Source organism: Oreochromis aureus, linkage group 1 (genome assembly GCF_013358895.1).
Source record: "Oreochromis aureus strain Israel breed Guangdong linkage group 1, ZZ_aureus, whole genome shotgun sequence".
Lineage (NCBI taxonomy): Eukaryota > Metazoa > Chordata > Actinopteri > Cichliformes > Cichlidae > Oreochromis > Oreochromis aureus.
This window is the reverse complement of record NC_052942.1, coordinates 8,326,528-8,348,440: the sequence shown is the minus strand read 5'-3', so window position 1 is coordinate 8,348,440 and position 21,913 is coordinate 8,326,528. Positions and strand designations below refer to the sequence as shown.

Below are 21,913 nucleotides of genomic sequence, written 5' to 3'. Positions count from 1 at the left end.
CTTCAAAAAGACGTGACTTCATTTAGTGGCTTGATCATACCCATCAGTGACCCCTGCTATGTTGTGATTTAGAGCATAATTTTTTAAATCAAAAGCCAAAAAAAAGAAAAAAAAAGACGCAAATACATTTTCACCAATGTGATTAAAAAAATCAATACATGAAAGAATGACTAACTCACTGAATAGCAAAAATCATTCAAAAGTCATATTCATTGCTTTGCAGCACTGACCATAAAGGCCTCGCACATTCAGAAATGCTTTGATAGAAACAGAAAAGTTAAATCAAACTTTTATCATCTCAACATGTCTGCATCTCCATGTCGAACAACTGTTTGTTGTTGCTGACTCTACAAAGCTACATGAACTCAATGTACTGCAAAAAACATGCTTAAATACTGACTGACATGCCAAAGTCGGCTGTGCACTACATAAAAAAAAACCAACTCGATTTTCAGACAGGAAAGCTTACAGATTCCCACCATTTATCAGCTGTTTACAGGTTGTGGGGTCTGCAGACCCCAGCCAACAGGATGGCTGGGGCAACAGGATGACAAACAAACAAACAAAACTAACAGAAAATGAAATGGGTCCTAAAATCCAAGACGACATTGGTAACCACGGCACTGCATTGTTCGAATGTGTTAGATAAATGAAGGCACGCATACTTTAGCAGAATAATAAGCAAACCACTGTGCAGTATTTCATCTGATAAAATCATGGATCTGTGACTCTTACAAAACATTAGCAATACCTGAAACAAACTTTCCCTTCACTTACCTTCTCTTTTGTTCTTAAATACAAAGGCAGAACTATGACATTCACACCCAATACCAATAATCTAAGAGCAACTTTGATTGAGAAAAGACCTCTTCAGTTATTATATTGTTCCTGTTTAATTTTTAGATCTTTATTGTACATCCCAGTGCCTGATTCTGGTCTACTGACTACAGTCTGACCAGTTGCTTGTGTTCACAGTATTCAACCAGAAATCTGAATCTAGCCTTTGACTTACATTTTCCTGCATGTCCCTTGCAGTCAGTCAGCATTTGCTATTCAATGCTTCTGTCCCTTCTTCCACTGCCTCAGCTGGGAGACCTCAGCTTTGCTCTGATACACTGTAGCATATGAAGTGTCTCAGTTATCCAAGCAGACCTCGACTACATATTAAACACACTGAACAAAATTAAAAAGTAGCCACAGAGTTAATGATATTTACTATTGACTGTGTGCAGTAAATGAGTCTCTCTACTCCTAACACACACACACACACAAAAACCGAAGCCAGCAAAGTAGCGTGTACATTTGACTGTAGCAGCTGATTAGATTTGGTGCTCTGTGGTACCTGGGCGGCATGCAGCTTTACAGGATAGGACAGTTCTCGTCATGGAGAAAGGACAAATGCAGAACCACATGGGATGACAAAAATACACACACACACACACACACACACGCGCATTGATATTAAAACAAAGCCAGGAGAAAAACAACCTCCCCTTTCCTTTGAGATTTAATCCGCCCAGAGAATGTAAGTAAATACCAGCAGCCCCTATCAATTAGAGCAGGCCCAGGCCAAGAAACCTTCATGACAGTAATGCATTGGTCTCACATACACACACACACACCGAAAGAGAGAGAGAGCGCGCCCATGTCTTTCCTGTTAACATATGACTGTATAACAATCCAGAGGTTCATTAGTAATGTATACAGGAGTTCAGGAGTTCAGCGGTGCAGCAGAGGCCTCTGATCTATTGTAAATGGAGACAGCGAAAATGAAAAAGTCTTCCTGTGCTCCAGAAGCAGGTAAAAGAATATTCTCCAGTGACAGACTGAACTGTGTTAGCATGAAGGTTTGTGTTAACATGTCTGAGCTTCGGTGTGACATCAGAGGGAAGACTGTGGAGGGGGGGGAAAGAAAAAAAAAGTGGTGGGGGGAGAGGAGAAATGCTAATGCGCTTGGGGAGGGCAGGAGCACACTCTGAAATCCGCCATGACACTGGAGCTGACACAAAACCAAGCTTTGCGGCTGCAGAAATATCTCGGCGATGAAGAAATGCCTGTGATCCTTCAGCTGGGAAACCGAAGGGCATTAACTCTGTTCACCTATGGCTGCAACACCACATTACTAATGTCAATTTAAAGAAATCCAACTATACTGCTGCAACGGTTTATTTTCTTACTGTCATGCCCTTATTGCGTCTTTAATGACAAAATTTGCAGATGACTATAAATAATCTACATTTTGGAACTGAAAAGCTCTTCTCTCAACAAAACTACAGCTTGTTCTTTCTTACTTCATTTTTTTTTTTTAAATAAAGCAGGGAAGTATCTCTTCTAAAGTCATTTATTCATGTCACACAATGCAGCAGATTGAAATTTGACAAGGACGTTGTAAATTAATCACTTCAATATCATGATGTGATTATTAACATTAGAGTCTGGAGTAATATAAAATCCTCACATAAATACTGCGCTCACAATAGCAGCATTAAAGTCACAAGCTGGAGGTGCTTTGCAGAGAGGAAAACTAAACAAAGTAAATGTGAAGCGCAGCTAAAGCGTGGACCTTATACAGTTCTTGCTCACATGTGTCATTGCAGAAGAGTGCAACTGTGAGGAAAAACAACTCTGTGTGGGAGACAGCAAAGGAGGAAAGGAGAAGTGCTCTCTGATGTCTGTAGGAGGACATTTCGTTTGACTGAGCGCACTTGGCTCCGTGGCCTTTTGAAAAAACACACAAGCAAACGGGGTCAAAGTGCTCCCTGAGCTCACTCCTCTTAACTCGGTGCAGATAAGAAGGTCGCCATCTCTGTCACTCTCCTGGCTCGCTGAGCTCTTTAAGGATTCCACATAATCGTTATGATTGATTGCATTTCTTCCTTTTTCATTTTTTCTTAGTGGAGAAAAAAAACCCTAAACAAAACCAAAAACCCACAGATCTCTAATGTGTGCTGCACAGCACGAAGAGCCGGTTACATTTAAATCCTGCTGTCCAACACAAACAGATGACTTCATGTATACAACCTAATGTAGAAAACAAAAAGACCAGAGGAGTCACTGCACAACTGTAACTTCCCAAATATTACAACCGTGAAAGTCATTATTTTATCAAAGAAACTATAAGGTACAAAGACAAAAGAGAGACAGGTGAGCCTGAAGATCCCAAGACTCTTAGAGACACCATAGTCTGAGAGTTTATTGCCCCTTTCTCAAATGTCTGAGCTCTCACTGACAGCAGGGATTGTATTGTTTTACTCTGGAAATCTGTGCGTGTTCGTAATGATGACAAAATGTGTTCCTAATAGGATACACCTACTATATCAAGTGACACAAAGGCAGTTCTGAGTAAGAATGACATTAATATGAAGTCAGAGTTCAAAGATGGGTGAGGTCTGAGAAATCATTTGCGCTCTGACTAATCTGCTTGTAAATGTTTTTTTGTAGCCTAGTCGAATTTCATTTGTAAATGGCAAAGTTTTAAAAGTTTGTCCAAATGTTTTGCGGTCGGCTTTATAAGCCATTTAGTTACAGTTTGTCACAAATGTTCATTCATGTTTTTGAAACCTTAGACCCTTTCCTTCAAAATTCCTAATCACAAAGTCCAACTTCCAATTTGGGTTTGAACAAAAACCCCTGACCCTTCTGGCAAAAACCACACGAATGGCATGAAAACAGTGTTATCCATGCTCAAAACCACACAGTAGTGTTTTAGATCACACAGAGCCAGTCAAAATAATATCAGTACAAGGCATTCATTTACAGTCTACATGAAAACAAATGAAAACGCAGTGTTCAGAACACAAAACCCAGGTCTTTCCAACCACATGTGGCTCTTGTGTAATTCTGCAAAAGCTACAAAAATGTGATGCAAAAACAGAAATGGGACCCACCACTGCCACCCCCATCTCAAATTTAGCTTTTTATTATTATAAGTGTTGCATTGAAATATCAGAATACAGTAAAGACTATTATGGAGGCAACAGATGACCTGTTTAGGGCACGTTGTTCACTTTGGTCTACTTCCTTTATTTACAGAACAATCACAATAAAGCACACAGTAAATGTTTATATTTAATACATACTGTATATCCCACAAGACTTATGAAACATGAAGTAGGACTATTTACCGTCCTTACTTTTAGTATGAATCAAGTAAACATTATGTTGTAGGTGAAAAATGTGAAAGGAGGCAGTCATCGTCCAAGTCTCCCAGAATATGTTTTCCCCTCTTTCTTTTCATGTGGTTCATCATTTATATACAAAAACATGGTCTATCACAGCTGCTCAAATTTCATCTGTAATTACTGTTCTTGATCTGGCTCTTCCTCATCTTCCTCCTCTGCTTCTCAGATTGCTCCCACCTATTGTTGGTGTCGACCTTCAGCTCACCCTCACTGGTGTATAATGGTTAACTGACATCATTAACAGCAAGAGTGAACAAAGTGTGTTTTGGAAATGACATCTGTGCTTTTGTTGTTTTTAACTTCTTTCTCACTGTTATTGTTTAAGTAAGTAAGTAAGTAAGTAAGTAAGTCAGAAAGACAGACAGACAGACAGACAGACAGACAGAAAGACAGAAAGAAAGAAAGAAAGAAAGAAAGAAAGCCAAATAAATTCTGCAAATTGTTTCTAACGCGGTGAAAACTGTTAAAGATTTTGACACTGATAATGGGCTTCGGAGAATAGAAGAGCGTGTTTTAGCAATTTAGAAAATCTGTAATTATCCTCTTCCAATAGGAGTGCTCCGACATTTGAAATAAACTTTATGCCATTTTTAGGGATAATGCAATGTGATTGAACATAAATACACAGAATTAAGCTGATTTCTCACTAGAAAGAAGAACAACAACTATGCAAGATATTCAAAATCATAACAACGGAGCTCCTTTTTTTCTTTGTCACACACTTACCGGTTAACACAGTTACCATGGTTACCGTGGTTAAATTCCCAATTGCTAGCGTTACCGTTTCGAATTTTAATCATCATTAAAACCATGTTTGACTGCCACGCTTCTAATAAGTCACGGTAATCGCTCTCCAAGCTCCACCGAAGTAAGCAGCAGTCTCCCAGATGCCACTACGCAGGCGCAGCTACAGAAAGACGCAAGTAGACAGAAGCACTGCAGGGAATTTTGTCAGTCTTTTCAACAGTTTTAACGTATTTTTAACACTATCATTGACTGTTGTGACTAATCAGTTTTAATCTACAGAGATTTTATGATTTTGGACTTGTATACAAGAATAAACATTATGCATACAATACATTATGTATGAACTTAATGTACTGGTAACCTATCCTTGGTGTACCCTCCTGCTCACCCAGTGACTCCTGGGACATTCTCCAGCTCCACTGTGACCCTTAGTTGGATAAGCGGTTAAGAAGATGGATAAATAAATGGATGAACTTCACTTAGCAAGTTAGTCTAGCAAAGAATGAGCATGCCTGAAATCTGAAAACCACAGGTATCAATATGGTGCAATAGGCTTTGATTTGGGATCTGGTCCACACCAGCAAAGCTAATGACATCTGAGCCGTCCCCTTGTTTCCGTCTCAGCTGCCCATATATTTTATACCTGCTACCATCTGCTACCAAAGGATTAGCCTCTTCCTGTTTCTTAGTTGTTAATGGAGTTGTCCCATTAATCAATGGAGACCACCAGTGGAGACAACCGAAACCTGTCAGCCTATCCATACATGATACAGAGGATCATGACTTGTATACTCAGCGATTCACTGACCAGCTGAAAGATGCATCTCATGTCCACCTGACTCTAAAATATTTATTTTAATATTTGTTTTAACTGATTAAACATGTATACTCAGTGCTAAAATGTTCCCATGTGACATCAAAATTAAAATGAGCAAACAGACTTTTCAGGACATCTTGCTTCAAGTGCTGGAGAAATCTGTAGGAAACAGGAAGAGGGGAGAGGTTTGTGGTACAGAACCACATTAAAGGGGAAACTGCAGGACTGAATTACTGCCTGAAAATGTTATGTCTGATTCTGGTACTACCAAAAAGATGTTTCCAATAATCAATTAGCTGTTAATTTGAAAAAGGTATCAGCAATGTATAATAACCACTCAAGCAAAAGGCTAAAACTCTGATTGGGTTCAGTTTCTCAAACATTAATTTTTCATTTGAAGAAAAAATTGTTACCTTTTTTTTCTTTTACATTATTTTTTTCTGTTGCAGCCCATAACATTTTCCAAGAAGAAGAACCAACTGAACTGTTAAAAACAACGTGACGTTTACACTGGTTTATTAGTAAGTATCATGCCGTTGGTCACAAAAGTTGGTTTGATTGTAAACTGAGCAGTGTGAGGTAGCACGACATAAGAAAAAAAAAAATCATAGCAGCTGATAAATGATAATGCACTTCATCTTTTTTAGAATGTAAAGAGAAATTTGATTGCGTGTCCACTTTGCAAAAAGAAATGGAAAGCTCAGGCAAACAATGAAACTGGAGACAAAAACACTACTTTTTCACCACTCTCAAACTCCCTTTATCGCCCTTTCAGGAGAAACATCAACACACAATGCTCCCCATTTCCTCTGTCTCTAACCTTTGCATCAGCTCCCCTCCCCCTGCTGTAACAGTCGCTCACGCACGCACGCACGCGCGCGCAAACACACCGCTCACTCATCCAATACCATTTCTCTGAGAGGAGCACTGAGCGCCTCTCTTATCTTCTGCGTTTCAGCTGTCTGCGTTAATTCAATAAACTTCAGAGGAACAAAATGAACACAGGAATAATGGAGAAAGGGTGGTGGGGGGTGTACAACTGAGCAGAGAAGAGAGGCAAAGGTGGGAGACGAGAAAACGGGAAAAATCCAACAGGGGCCAAAGCACAAACAGAACGTGCATTTATGAAATAGTTAAGGAAAAAAAATGAAAACACACAAGTATATTAGTAAAAATATTCAAATCAGAATTGATTTTCAAGAATGGTGAAATGTGGCCTTATGCCTTGATGCACCCCCCCTTTACTTCATTTGTTCAGCTAGTGTGTGTCCTCCTTATCCCTCCCTTAATGGCTGAGTAGAGCACACAAAGCCTACGTTGGAATATCAGCGCTGGAGAAACCTTCCGGCACTGCGCTGAGAAATAAATTGCTTCTGCTAATGCCCCTTTCATTATGGCACAGCCCTTAATTGTGCTGCTGACAGTCTGCCTGGCTGCAGGGCTGATGGGAGAAAAGGCTGAGGAGACGGTCATGACGTGGTCCCCGGGGCCAAACACCAACCAGCGGACTGCGGGGAGAATAAACTAGTGGAGCTGCGTGTTCACCTGGACAGACAACATGGCTCATGGGAGCGAGTCTGTATTAAAAAGTGACTTTTAATATAACACTAGAAAAGACAAGATTATTCCAAAGGCTAAGAGCAGAGCTGGTTTTAAGGTTCCATTTAAAATACATATGTATGTATTTGAAACGCCAAGAATTTTTTAGGATTTATAGGATAGAGTTTGATCTTCGAAACAACTGTGGTACCAACCAGATCTATTAAAAACTACAGCCTAGCCATGCAGATCTGATTGGCTTCATAATCTTACCCAAATAAAAGTCATATATCATTTCCTTCCTTAATTTTTACAGCTTCGTTCAGATGAAAAATGCCAGAACACACACACACACACACACTTAAATTACATCACTTTTTAAAAACAACATTCTTCTGTCTTCCTCATTTTTCAGAGAAATGTGTTATTTGTCTCCCTTAAAAACAGTAGGATGCACTCACAGATTCACGAAAACCTCTGTGAAAAGAAAAAGAACATCTTCCATAAAAATCAACTTCCACAAAGTGTTACGAAAAGACATAAAACGACTATACAAATGAGTCATCGCTAAAGCCAAGCTAAACACTCTTTAAACTGCATAAACGGATGACTTGTCACATTGAGAAGCTGCAGGCTGAGCGTGCTTCATGTTAAAGATGACGTGACATTATCAAGGGATTGTGCCCCGCTATGCCAGGTCCAGCATGCAAGAATAGCCTAAAATCTCAAAGACATCAAAAAGGAAAGAAAAAAAGAAAGAAAGAAAATGAGACCTGTCCAATGTCAACTGTCACTTAACCCGCACCACCACCATCCCGCCAGGCCCCAGCAGCAGGTCAGGGGTAGAGAGGGAACTTAATCAGAGGGTTCTCCTGTTACAAAAACCCCTCCACTCCTGCTGGCAAGCAGTGGCAGGCCGACAGAAACAAAAGGCAAACGAACGCGACTAGCGTTTTGTTCTCAGGAGAGCTGTGACTGCGACTGCTGCTCCTCCACAAACTGTTTGAGTTTAAAACAGAAGAAGGGATGCCGAGGTCAGGGGTAAACATGAGGCTGGGAGCTCTTTATATGCCACCGACTCACAGGCTACTGAGGCGTTTTCAATTCTGGGAAAGTCTGAATTTGGCGAATCAATAGTCTGCCAGTGAATTGCTCTTCACTTTTTTATTATTCAGGCCGATGCATTCATTTTAGCCATTTGCTCTCAGTAGGGTCTGATGTATCATTTCAATAACAGTTTTTTTTTAGTCTAGTCTACAGAGACTGCTAGGTCAAACTGACTGAATAGAGGAGATGGAGGACACCAACCTGTACAGTTACGTCCATCTCATTTGCACTTGTCACCATTCCTTGTTGGAGTGAAGAAGAAAGGACCAGTGTAGCAGGAAGATGACTGCACCACCCAAAAATTGGACTCTCTTTGCCGTTTTTTTCTAATCCATTTGAATCAATGAATAAATTGAAGGCGTGGGTAGAGATTAAAGAGATCTAAATCTGGGCTAGCATTTCCATTATGACCGATCTAAATCACAACCATGTGACCCAAATAAACAAAGGTGAAGAAGCAGCAGGGAAACCTCACACCAAGCGCCTCACATCAGACAAAACAAAATCTTGAACATATTTTAGTTCCTGAAACTAATCTGTCATCATCTGTCATCTGGAGACACTTCTGGTTTTTAAACCAGACAACCACAAGCAGGAACAGACTCTGGAAAGAGGTTTACCTTCAGGGTGTAGGTGAACCACAAACTAATAAAAAAATAACAGCATTACAACAACAGCAGTGAAATAGTCACCAGTGAAAAGCAGACTGTGTAGCCGCTGCTTTAAGAAACACTACAATTAAATATTTGGTCCAATAAGATTTGTTTTACCCACCAAGGCAGCCTTAGTTCAGCTCACACTGTTTCAGTTAAAATACAATTAGCAAATCAATATCAAGATCACAGAAATCTACCTTTAATCCAAGGAATATGAGTATTTGTGAATCGTGTTTAAAAAAAAAAAAAAAAAAAAAAAAAGAATATTGACCAAAACACTTGCAAGTGTATTTTGAGAGTAATTATTTCTAAACAGAGCAGCCTTATTGATACATAGGTCAACTTCACTCTGATTGGCTGCTGCTTGCAAATAGAAGGGTTAAAAAAATTAGGGGGTGGGGCTTCTGTCTTCATAGCCTTTATTGTGTTGCTTAGCTAAATAGATTACGACTATCCACTCTCGGTGACATCATACAGAGGTGAGAGTAGAAAAAAAACCCTGAAACTGAGCAGCAGGTTATTTGTACATAAGATGACTGCATAATGTATTTAATGTGAACATTCACCGCTGCAACAACATACAACAAAGGATGGGAAAGCATATTAGGTCTCTTTAACAATTACACCGTGCCACCCAACACTTAAAACATCCAGCGTACCTACAGCGTAAGTGTGCTGTGTATACAGTTTTGATTCGTTTTGCATATCTATATACATATATACTGTCAAATCTTTATGTACATACATCATATATAGTAAACAGTTATCCATTCAAACTTTTTTGCAAGCTGCACCCTGACTATAATATTAGGTTAATGTGCTGGTATGGTGGTGACACTACAGAGCCTTGTTGTTCTAAATGGCTGGTTCGCCTCAAGAACTCAAACAAACATGAAGCAAAAGGAGAAACATTCTGTTTTCTCCTGTTTTTATTTTTGGTCTGCGATGTACTCGTTGCAACTGAAGCTCTGAGGAGAAGGTGTTTGTTGTGCTGTGCTCACTGACAAATCAGACAAAAGGAGGGAGCTTTAAAACTTCAGCATTTCTATTTACAAATCACACATTTATTCAACAATTATATCACCAATTATGTGAGCCTTTTCATCTTCAAAGCAACCCCCCTGGTGAAGGGTTCGCGTAAACAAGGTTTAACTTGTTTATCCACAACATGATCGAAGAAAAGCAGGATCTCCTGGACGGAGACACAGTCCATTTCATGTTGAAAATGGAGTCATGTGGGTGGAAAAGCTACCATTACCCACTCGGAGATGGAAACGTCCTGTTGAATTATCATCCCGCCACCTCGAAAGGATTCTTCTGTCACGTGACTCTACATACTGAGCGACCTCCCTCTTTGCAATGAGCCAACTCATTTACAGACTGGAAAAAAAAAAAAAGGTGAATTTCACCAAACGCAAACACGACAGCATTGGCTCAGAAACGGGTACAGTTCCTCTCACTGTGCACAAATCCAGTTCCAAAAGCCATTTCCTCTGCTGCTTTTACAGCTCTCCTCTAACAGACTAGAAAAAGGAAATATGGCACATAAAAAAATCCTTCAGGAGTTCATTAATAAAACCAGAACTGTGCTGAAAATGAAAGTGTCAAAGCCGTGCGTGTGCTTCTGTTGGCGTTTCCTCACCAGCTCGTGTCAGAATATCCACGTGTATTGATGCACCGGTAAATGATTCATACTTACAATCTCCTCAATTATTCACAGGGCAGGAATAATTAACGAGGCATGTGGAGAAGGACTTTGTTAAATGTGGAAGATTTTTTCACATGTAGGGGGGGGTCGGGGGAAATTCCATTTCTGTGCATCGCAGTGAATGTAATGAGCTCAGGTGTCTCCGGTGACTGATTTTAACAGACAGTAAATAGTAATAAAGCACCAGCATCACATGGGAAAAGAAAACATTTTAAGACTCTCTGTTCTCTACAACCTCACCATCATTTGAGGGTGGAGCACCTCTGTATTCACCAGTGATTTTTGGGTGTGAAGCTGTACAGGTTGGCTATATTCTTTTTTTAAATTTTGGCTATCTCAAAATCTTGAAAAACACTTCAAAATCCTGCCACATTTTACAACATACACATAGATGGATGCAATTCTTATTTCCCTTAATATAGGAAAAGCTTTTCATTTATCAGTTATAGTTAGGTAAATTCCACTGCTTTGTATTCAGATGAAATTGAGTACAGATAAGTACACGAGGAATTACAAAGCAATATAAAAATCTTTTCTCTCCTTTGCTTAAATGTTCTGGATGGCAACAACATTTGTTTATCACACACACACACACACACACACACACACACACACACCTTTAAATCCTAATAAACACTAAAAATTTTAACATGTAAGAATAAGTTCCAGGCTGCTTCTAATGCTTCTATTTGTTTATTTATTTATTTAGGTGCATCAGCTGATAACAATACATTTCAAAAAATTATCCAGCTGTAATGGGGAAAGTCAAGTTTATTCCTGCCACTTACCAACCATGGGATAGGAAGGGAAGTGATTTGCTTGTTTTACATGCTCTTGTGACAAAAATTAAAACTGAACACTTTAATTTGAAAACCTGAAACACCATTGTCCATATTCACAGAGGTTTTAAAAATGCTCGCACTGCTCTTAACTCAGCAGAGTTCCTTTTCAGGTGCCAGTGAGGAATGGACAACAACTTTGCAGCGTAGGTTCTTCTCCCTGAGGCACTGCCATTGGGCCTTCATTAAAAATCCCAGCATGATTCTTGTTAGTGATGCTGAATCCATGCAGGGAAACCCGTTCCGTAATGACAAACATGATTTAACGGGGCTTACAGGTTGGGTCTGAAAGAAGATATCCCAAGTCAAGGAATAAAATTCGAGATTTAAATCAGATATTCCTCATGAATGAATAAATAATGTTGTTCAATCCGATTGTATCTTTAATGACACAAAAACGTCTCCCATCACCGACCCTGGCGGTGATTGAGAAAGCTTTCTCTGCTGACACAGTTTTGCTTGCTTGCACGGCACATCCAGTGGGAATTAAATAAATTAACACTCCAAAGGCGTTAATGGCGTAATGCAGTTAAATCATCAAGCGAGAAATGCCAACACATCTGCGATCAAGATCAACCACCAACAACATCATCTCTGCCCAATCTAATCCGGTGCACTTGATTAACTCCTCGTTATTATGGGCCTGGATCGTGTTTCTCCCTCCAGTGTTTTATGCTGGGTGTTTTTTTTTGTTGTTTTTTTTCATGTCTTACCTGCACACTCCACTGCTTAAAATGTGATTACGAATTCTTAGGTTTAGGCATAAAAATGTGCAACAGCAGCTCTTTCCACCTGCTCAAAAGTAAGGATTTCTTGTTGGGCACTTTTAACATTTTTGACAATTTCATGTTATTAATAATAACAATTAAAAAAAAAAACTATTAACATGTAGCTGATTGGAAAAATTATCATTACTTGCAGTGCAACTACGATTTAATTCCACTTTGAACCTGAAGAAATTAAAGGTTAAGAGCGATGCAGTTCAGCTGTCTATGTTAAAATGTTAGAGATATGACTTGCAACCAACCTTCCCCCAAAGTCCAGTAACATCATTTAAAGTCTTATTATAAATCCTGAAATGTAAATGTTTTTCAAGAGCTTTTCAGGAGTCCTTTTAGTTTCAGCTCTGCCTGTCTGTCTGTGTCTGCCTGTGTGTCAGGCCTTCCCACAGTCTTGCCCAGATCCTGCCCAAATTGGATACGAAGTCATTAGTGTCCCAACTCGAAGCATATGTTCCAAGTTGCTGAGCATTTCATTTCACAAGATGATGACGAGGGGGCTGAGGAGAGGGAGTTAAGAGGGGAAAAAAAAAAAAAAGAAACAAAGAAACAGAAAAATAAACCAGATGCAAACTGGGCCAGACTGAGCCTGTTGCTCACTCACACACAGAGGCAGGGGCGTCCCATGCGCCGAAGAAAGTCCACTTTGACTTTGGGGTCACGTTCCACAGCATCAGCTTATGAGCGCCACTGTGTGCGTGCATGCGTGACTCTCTACATTCATGTTTTCATATGCGGGTCAAGGAATGATACCTTCCACGCCACACAAAAGGCACTGCTGTACTCCATCTGAGAAATCTAAATATTCTGTCTAGGACGGGAGGGGAAAAAAACATTAGAGCGAGGATTATATTTCAAAAGGCGGGCAACCCCCCTCGACCCCCCACCCCCAGCCTCCACCCCTCTCTTTGCTTGCAGAGAAGCAACAACTTTATTTATGTCCAAATACTGCGGATGCAGTGAGAGAACGGCGAGCAAGTCGGATCATTATCTCCCAAATCTAAACAAGCCTTTACTTTCCTCGAACAGAGCTCGTATTCTATAAGCACTTAAACATAGCGGGGGTGGGGGTGAGGGGGATGGGCTCGGAGGATTGTGTGTGTGTGCGTGAGCGCGTGTAATCTCAGGGTTCCCAGACCGAGTTTAAGAATGACAGGGTAAAACACTGCAGGCTCTGTGGAAGCCAGGAAACAGCCTAATGTATTTATCCAAACACATATCTGCTGAGAGGCCCCACGGCTTTAACACATCCCCTTCTACAGGGGCTTCACCTCCAAAAAGAATCACACTGAAAACTGGACAAACAAACCCACTCCCCCCGCCCCCCAAAAAACCCCACAATGAGCAAAAAACACAAGACCAACAACAACAAAAAAAAACTGATTACAGTGATTATAGGAATAAATACTGAGATTACGTTCTCAAAGTTTTCAGCCACTGTATTATTACATTTTTACCACTCTGTCTTGCGCTGAAGTGAAACTCCTGCTGTAGACCCACTTTCACAAAACAACACCAAAAATACACCTTATAACGACTTTCTTACAGCCGCATCTGTTCTCGTTTGTCATCGTCTGGAATAAAAGTAAAACAGTCTCCAGATGACGGATGAAGATGATGATCCACTTTTAGAAAATGTTTTCAAGAGTTTCCTTGTAAACATCAGGAAGATCCATCCTTTTCCTACTTTGCTTTCCCCCCCTCCTCCTCTTTCCATTTTCTTCCAAAGATGTTTTATGTAAGGCTTTCACAACTCAACTTATGCACAACTGCTGCAGCACTGCAAATAAAAAGGCAGGGAGAAACCATAGTAAGACTTCCCAGGGAACCAAAAACAAACCCTGTCAATCCAAGAAGCATAAAAATAATAAATCCAAAAATAAACCATGGTATTTTAGAAAAAATGTTACCTCAGAGAGGATGTGTTTGTTTTTGTTTTTTTTATTTTTATAAGGACAGAAAAAATGTTGTGTGAATGTTCTATTATTTGCCTTTTCAAAGACTGCGGAAGCCTCTCCAAACATCAAACCAGAGCAGAGTCTGCTCTGGTGAATCCTGTGCTGCTCGACATGTGTTAACCTGGACTCACGACGGCTCATTTGTTCTGATTTTTAATGCTGTCTTTGCAATCCATTAAAACAGGACTGATGTAATGCAAGCTGATAGGTGAGGTCGCCTCTCTTTTCACCACACTCGGAGGCACGGGCACTTGCTGTACTTGGCAGCCCCACTTGCAGCTAAGGAATCCCAAATCAACACAGTGGCACAATCGTGAGAACACTGCCAACACCAAGAGGAAGGCAAAACTCCACTGAGCTGTTTACACTACTCCATCTCCCAAAAATAATCCTGCTTACATGAATGTGATTATTATACACACACACACACACACACACACACACACACACACACACACACAGACACACACACACACACACACACACACACACAGGATTGTGGGACTCTGAGTGTTTCAGGCAAACTATATTTAAAAAAAAGAAAAAAAACTTGTCTGCCAGATGTTGCTGCTCCCTAAAGTGAAACAGTGCAGCTGTTTGTTGAAGATCTTGGGCTGACTAAAAACATCTCCTTTATGATTGTTTACATATCTGCATTATCTCAGCCTCTCACACTTCACATAAAAAAAATAAATAAATAAAAAAACTCAGTTCTGCACAACAATCCCGACAGCTGCCATCTCGGTTCAGCCCGGTGCAAACACCCCGCCACCACCGCATCTGCAGCCCAAAGCAAAGACTTCTCCCGGCCTCTTATTTGGCTTCATACACGCTAAAGCGACGTGGTTACTCCACTTAATACGCTGATTTGCCGATTTTTCAGCTTCACCTTTAATTTCGGTGTGATCTGAGAATGCTGTAGCTGTGCAACAAGATCGAACATGTGCGCACAAATCTTTAATCGTGGCTCTGCAGCTCTCTGGAACAGCGTCTTAGCGATCTCTAAGATGTGATTTTGAAGGTGCTGCAATGAAAGGATTCTCACAAGTCAATCATATGTTGTTGGTTTTTTTTGTTTTTTTTACCATAACATTGCCTAAACTGACAATTTTATGATTACCATTTTCTGCGCTAACAAGGAAAATTGTGAGGGGAAAAAAAAGCCTTGAGCTTTGCTGTGATTTTACCCCCAACAATGTAATTATATGTGAGGACTTGGGAACGGCACATTTGTACAGACCTCACTGTGAAAGCTGTCTACAACAAAGATTAGAATGCTTTGGTTAGCGCTCTGTGTTTTGGCGTGGGCTGGATTTTCTCACATATTGTGCATTTTGGTGTTTTGACTTTCAAAAATTCAAAGCAGCGTCACCATCGGCATTGCTTTACAATGTTTATTGCAGCCATAAATTGCATTTATCCCTGTGTGTTCCGTTCATGATGTAAAAAAAAAAGAAAAAAAATGATGGGCTGTGCTTTTTCCCCATAAATAAATGCACACATAAAGGCAAAAAAATGAAAAAGAAAAGGGAAAAAAGAAAGAAATGACAAACAACTCCATTACAGTGATGATGGAAACTACAAACAGGCTCTTCAATCTCTTCCTGGCCTTGCTGCAGGTTAACTTCACAACATACACAGAGAATAAATGTCACGAGCACGCAGTGTACACAAAACCAGCAGTCACCAGCCTTTTGGAAAAAGCTCACAACTGCTCTAATTGGAAGAAGACACAAAGTGAGCTGCAGCTCTGTTAATATCTGGTCACAGCTAAAACACAGTGTTGTAAAGTGTGTTTGTGTGTGAGGGTGTGTGTCGAGGGTTGATGGGTCACAGTGCTCTGACCCACTAATGAGAGGAACAGCATAACCACATCAGACAAGAGCAACACTAAGTAACTGGTCTGATAAATAACTAAGGAGAGCGCCTTAATGCAGACAAAGCGTCCACATACCGCAATGACAACATGGCACAAATGATAACCGTCTCACAGCGAGACCGCAGCACACGCCGGTGAACAGTACGCACCAACAGCACACGCAAGAAAGATTAAAAAAATAAATAAATAAAACAACACGACAAGTTAGAAAAACCAGCACAAGTATGTGTGATGCACAGAATTAGTGTTAGTCTTCAGATGCTGCACTTTTGTTCAGGGCTTCACCGCCACTAAAACTTTTATTCACAAAGAATGGTTTGTACTGCGTTAAATCACGCACCACCGTACACTCAGTGAGCAAGGGCCAGTGATATCAGGAGTGTAAACAGAGACTGCATTAAACCTGCTGGCTTCCTGTATTGTTCTTAAAGCGTATGCATGATTCTGAAATTAGTTTAAAATGTCACCGAAAGTGCAGGTTTATAAATGACACTGCTGCAATGTGTCATTTAAATGTTCCTCGTGACCAGCTCAGTTTGGAATAAAGATCACAAATAAAATTCATTTGGAGAGAGAGAAAATATTTCTTTCTAATTTAACTTTGCCAGCTCATAACAACTGTGTATGTGTGTGTCCGTGAACTTACATGTGGACGTGTGGGGGCTGGAAGCGGCTCTGGTTGATGTTGTAGTGCGTGAAGGCCTGTGTGGGGTTGGAGCTGTACTCGTCCACAGTGATGGTCACTTTGCCATGAGCCATCCTTCCACAGTTTGGACATGAGACGCTGTTCGTTCACCGAGATTCAGCAGCGAGCCGTGCGGCAGTCATCCTTCAGAGCCGCTCTCCAGAAGCCCAGGAAGCCTCCCTGCAGCAGCAGGAGCAGCAGGAGCAGCAACCCGGCCGACTGAACCTCGACCACGACACACTGCACCGACAGGAGACACAGAGACACACACACACACACACACACACACACACCAGCTGCTTTAAAAAGGCGTGCACTTTCTTCTGAATACACTCACGAGCAAGGGCTTCGCATAAGAAAATAAATAAATATTGCAGGTTAGACTTATACATTTTAAAGTGAAGCTCTACCCAAATGCAAAGACTAAAGACAAAGCATGCATGCATGCAGTGACGGCATGTACAGTCTTATTCAGCTTCAGAGAACAGAAACCACCTGAAATTTGCTAGAAAAAAAAATCATCAAACAGCTCATCAAACACATCCTCATAAAAGCCTCAATAGAAAAATACAATGAGGCAATTTAAACACAATTAGCAGATGTACTCTACCTTTAAAAGCAGCAAGGGAATTTCTTAAGAGTAAAGTTTACAAAAAACTCTTCTCTGACTTTTTAAGCAACAATTTCCACTCTGGAAAGCACTTTATTAGCTTCAATGAAAACATATTTAAATGTAAAAAATTAAATTTAAATAAAAAATTTCAATTACTACAAGCATATTTAAAAAAACAAAAAAAACAAAAAGAAAGGCTGCAGGCAGAATCTCTGCTGGTGAGGAATTGCTGCAATTGCTTCTATAAAATGAGAAATTCTTCACAATGCATGCATCAAAGAGGTCTCCTTCCCCACTGACTGTAAGCCAAGCACAAAAACATATCCATGCTTCAATTTAGAAAGGATCTACTAGCAATTAATGAGATGCTATGGCATCTCTGCTCCACTGTACAACAAAGACTTAAAAAAGAAAATGCTGCTATAATGCATCCCTGGAGCTCACTCACCGGATCCGCTGTGAGTCTCCTTGCACCCTGAGCCTCCCTCCTGTCTGACCTCCCTAACTGATAGTAAAGTGGCCACTGTGGGCTTTGACAGCCGTTTTATACCAGACCTCCTGATCCAGCCATGAGCAAGAGAAGAAAAGAAAAGAAAGAGGGAGAAAAAAATGCCCTCAATTTAACAAGTCTGTCATATCTTTTGGAGGGAAATCAACAAAGCTCCAGAGTTCACATGATGGTTAAATCCTTGGATGGAGAAGTGAGATAAAAAAAAAAGCAGCTGCTGGATAAACAAGACCCCAATTTAAACTTTTTTTTTTAAAGAAAATGTCCTATTTTCACTAAAGCATTGATTTATGTTTTCTGGGTCGGCTGCACCCTGCTTCCTATTATGCACGCTATAAATTTAAGTCAAAAAGATATATGCCAGCCGAGAAAAAGGTGGTTAAACTAGACTTTAAAAATAAAATAAATAAATAAAAATTAAAAATGCATGAGCAAAGTCTAAGCAGCTCCACTGCACACTCAACTCTTTACATTTCAAAGTGTGGAAAAAAAGAGAGTCCCATTAAAATCCTTGTTACACATGAAACAAGTGTATTGATCTTCCTGGGCCTTAAATTAAAAGAAAAAAAGAAAATTCACTTCAGTACAAAACTGCCCTGTCGGATGTCCTGCGCTTCACCTCCTCTGCAATCAGTGCAAAATCTGAATCTAGTGCTACCGCTGCAGTTACTCGGAAAATTTGCTTTTTCTGGGCAAATGTAGGCCGAAAATCTGTGTGCAGCATGCTCCACAGTCTTCTGATTTTGTGTGTGTGTTTTTGTGTGTGTGTCGGGCTGCCAAAGCTCGCCTGTCTGTCTGTCTCTACCTTATGGCTACAGTAGTAGCAACTAGCACTCTAGCTTAGCCTGCTAAACCTGCCCTGGCAATAGATTTTTTTTATTATTATTATGCACACTGTAGCTTCGCGTTGAGCTGCTTTTCTGTAACGGCGGTGCGCGCACACATGGCCGGTGCAGTCCTCGGATATGTAGCGCGCTCGTACGCCAGCATATAGCTAACTTCACGAATAGAAATCACTCCGGTAAGCAGAGGAGGGGTTGAAGGCGAATAAATTGACCCTTTCTGATAAGACGCACACACAACGATGTGTGCTATGCGCCGCTCGCTATTAACACCGCCGCTTGCAGGAACGTACACAAAAAGAAAGGTCCATGCAATCCTGAACTCTGCTTCTGAGATACTAAAAGCACCCAAAGGTGGTCAGTGTCACAACACCGTCGCGCTAACCTCTGGCTCTTCCTCGTAAATGACAAGCCACCTTATAACCGACAGCTTTGTGTTTCTTTTTTCCCTCCCAGTCTCCTCTCTTTCCCCCCTAATTCCCTTCCCTTTTCGGTTCTCAAAGAAAAGCGGAAAGGTTGTTCTACCTTCGTCGTGTGGGGGTTTTTTGTGCGTGTTTTTTGTGGCCGGAGAAAAGAGTGTCGGGTCGGGGTCGCCCTCTACGCAGCGGCGGCAGAGGAGGCGGCGGCGGAGGGACGCGGGTCCATGCGGCAGCAGCAGCAGTAGAGCGGGCAGGTTCGTACGCGACCGTCCGGGGGTTGCGGCAGGCTAGGCGGATAGGGCAGAACCTTCGACCCGGCGGGACCTCTGCTGGCTCCTGTGGAAAGAAACCAGACAAGAAGAGAGCGGAGGGGGTAAAAGCCGGAGAGAAGGACGAGAGACACTGACAGACAAGAAGGGGAGAGAGAGAGAGAGCGCGAGAACAGCTTCGGTCTGACGGAGGGGGAGCCGGAGTGCAGTGAGTCGAAGCTGCCACTGGGGTCAGAGAGCAGGAGCAAGCACAACCCCCCGCCACCTCCCGTGCGCGTGCCCTTACCGGCGGGCACACGCAAGAGGCAGGAGAAGTGGAGGGGAGGGCGGGGAAGGAGGAGGGTGCTCCCGCAGTCCTGCTCTATGCTGCATTCACTTACTTTCGGAAATGGCAAGTCTTGTCAAATGAATGAAATGAGTAACGATGATTAGCCAGGATGAGTATTTTTTGTGTGTGGTAACAACAACGTTGCTTTGGAATATATAATACTTTATTAAACCAAAATGCATATTTACATACATTATTATTTTAAGCCCATGTTTCTAAACTGCCAGCTAATTTACAAAATATGTAAGTATATAGAGCCTAGACTGCAAACATGTGATATGTTATAATGCTCAGTTGATTTATTGGAGATGGATTAGTCATTTATGTGGCGACACTAAGATGCTGGAAATACATGTCTGTGGGGAAGAAAACGAGTACGTGTGGTATAAATGCAATAAATTAGTACTACAACTTACTAATGATGTGATCTTTTACTAAAGGGGATTACAAGTAGTAGCAAATACGTTATTTATAAAGAGATGTCAAGTGAGTTAGCTTTTAATAAATATAGGTTTCCAAGTATTGACTGATAGTATTAATATTTAAAATCTAAATTAATGCATTTTTGTGGCACAGAAGATTGTTGCCTGGAAAAAAGGTAAATTCTAAATTATTAAACAGAACTTTTTTTTGTTTTTTAAAGAACATTACATAGAGTCTGTAAGTCATACCTAATGGCTTAATTAATGATTGATAAGTCATAGAATGCATGCTTATTAAGATACATCAAAGTATTTGTTTTAACATATAGCTTCCGCTATTATCATGCCTTGTCCTTTTTATCTAGAGGACAAATCCAAATATCTATAATAGTCCATTCAGTGTCTTTTGAGAACATTAACAATAGACTTGGCAAATTCCCAACAGCCTTTAGTTACAGAGTAACAACATGACAAATGCTCATCTCAGGAATATTTCATAACATGAAAACCTAAACCTTGAAATACTAAGAAGCATCAATCCAGGTTCCTAAATTTACTGTTCTCCCTCTGTGTCTTCAGTTGGTCATGAAGAAAGCTATGGACTGGCAGGTTTGCTTTAGGATGTCAGGCTTTACGCCATGGTCTAACAAGAAGGTTGTTGATTTTATTCCTTGAAATATGCAGTAATCAATACATTGGTAGCTGTGCCTTGAACTTGTTTGTAACAAGCATATATACTGAAGCTAACTGATCGTCTTGGCAGTGACAGACAGGAAAGTACTGATAGGAATGCACTTTTATCTTTTATGGGTAAACTTGGATACCTGTATGCCTCACTCTTTCCATGTATTTGAGCATCAGCTAACATGCACATTCTCACACTGAAACATAGATGAGTGGAAATGTTGACCTGGAATATTTTTTTCATAAGATCACAGATGTGTGGGAAATGGTGCCAGAGTGTAGAAGGTGTTGTAAAATCTATGATTAGAAGACAGCATGGCCCCTTTGGGTACACAAGTAAACAATACTAATGAGTACCTGTGGGAGTCCATCACACAACCTGAAATGGGGCAGCACAGTTTCCAACTGGGAAAATCCTGAAACTTGGCTGACTGGTTGTAAAAGCAGCTTCCTGATCACCAGCGTTTAACTCACCGACTATCACTTCTCTGAAGTATAAGTGAAGTGTAGGAAAAAGGCTCGTCTTGATTTTCTTCAAACACATAATGTTTTGGTTGATCTTGAATTTTTTGTGTTTCTCTCTCATGGTGTGCAGCCTTTACTATGATCTGTTTGTTTAAAATGTATTTCCACATGAAACCAATGTCACACTTTCAGTATTCAAAGTAGAAAGCATCAGATACCGCATTTGTGTAGAGAAATAATCTAATCTCAACTTCTGGGTGCCAGCTTTGAATTATACTCTTTTTCAGTGCATGGTACAGGCTCTATTGTCATCACCTGAGCAAAGTAGGGTACCTGCCATCTTAAAAAAAAAAAATCAGGTTTGGCTCAATGGGAATTAACACAATTATTCAAACCATACTCTTGTATCATATAACTAACATATAATACTGTGCAAAAGTCTTCAGCCACCTCTCATTTTTTATATTT

General features: G+C 40.6%; 1 protein-coding gene across 3 annotated transcripts in view; it reads right to left on the bottom strand.

Annotated features, from left to right (window-relative positions):
* mpped2a (metallophosphoesterase domain containing 2a) overlaps positions 1 to 20,206 on the bottom strand; it is a 76,696-nt gene extending 56,490 nt beyond the window's left edge. The window contains exons 1-3 of one of the 3 annotated variants that reach the window (XM_031740971.2): positions 19,384 to 20,206; positions 17,957 to 18,066; positions 16,857 to 17,135 (exon numbers count right to left, since the gene is read on the bottom strand). In XM_031740971.2, the coding sequence (XP_031596831.1) occupies positions 16,857 to 16,969 (113 nt within the window). In that variant the 5' untranslated portion in view covers positions 16,970 to 17,135; positions 17,957 to 18,066; positions 19,384 to 20,206. Of the gene's footprint in view, positions 1 to 1,012; positions 1,100 to 16,856; positions 17,136 to 17,956; positions 18,067 to 19,383 lie in introns of those variants that run through there. The other 2 variants (XM_031740970.2, XM_039602881.1) reach the window with 2 other exon arrangements.
* Between the last annotated feature and the right edge of the window lie 1,707 nt (positions 20,207 to 21,913).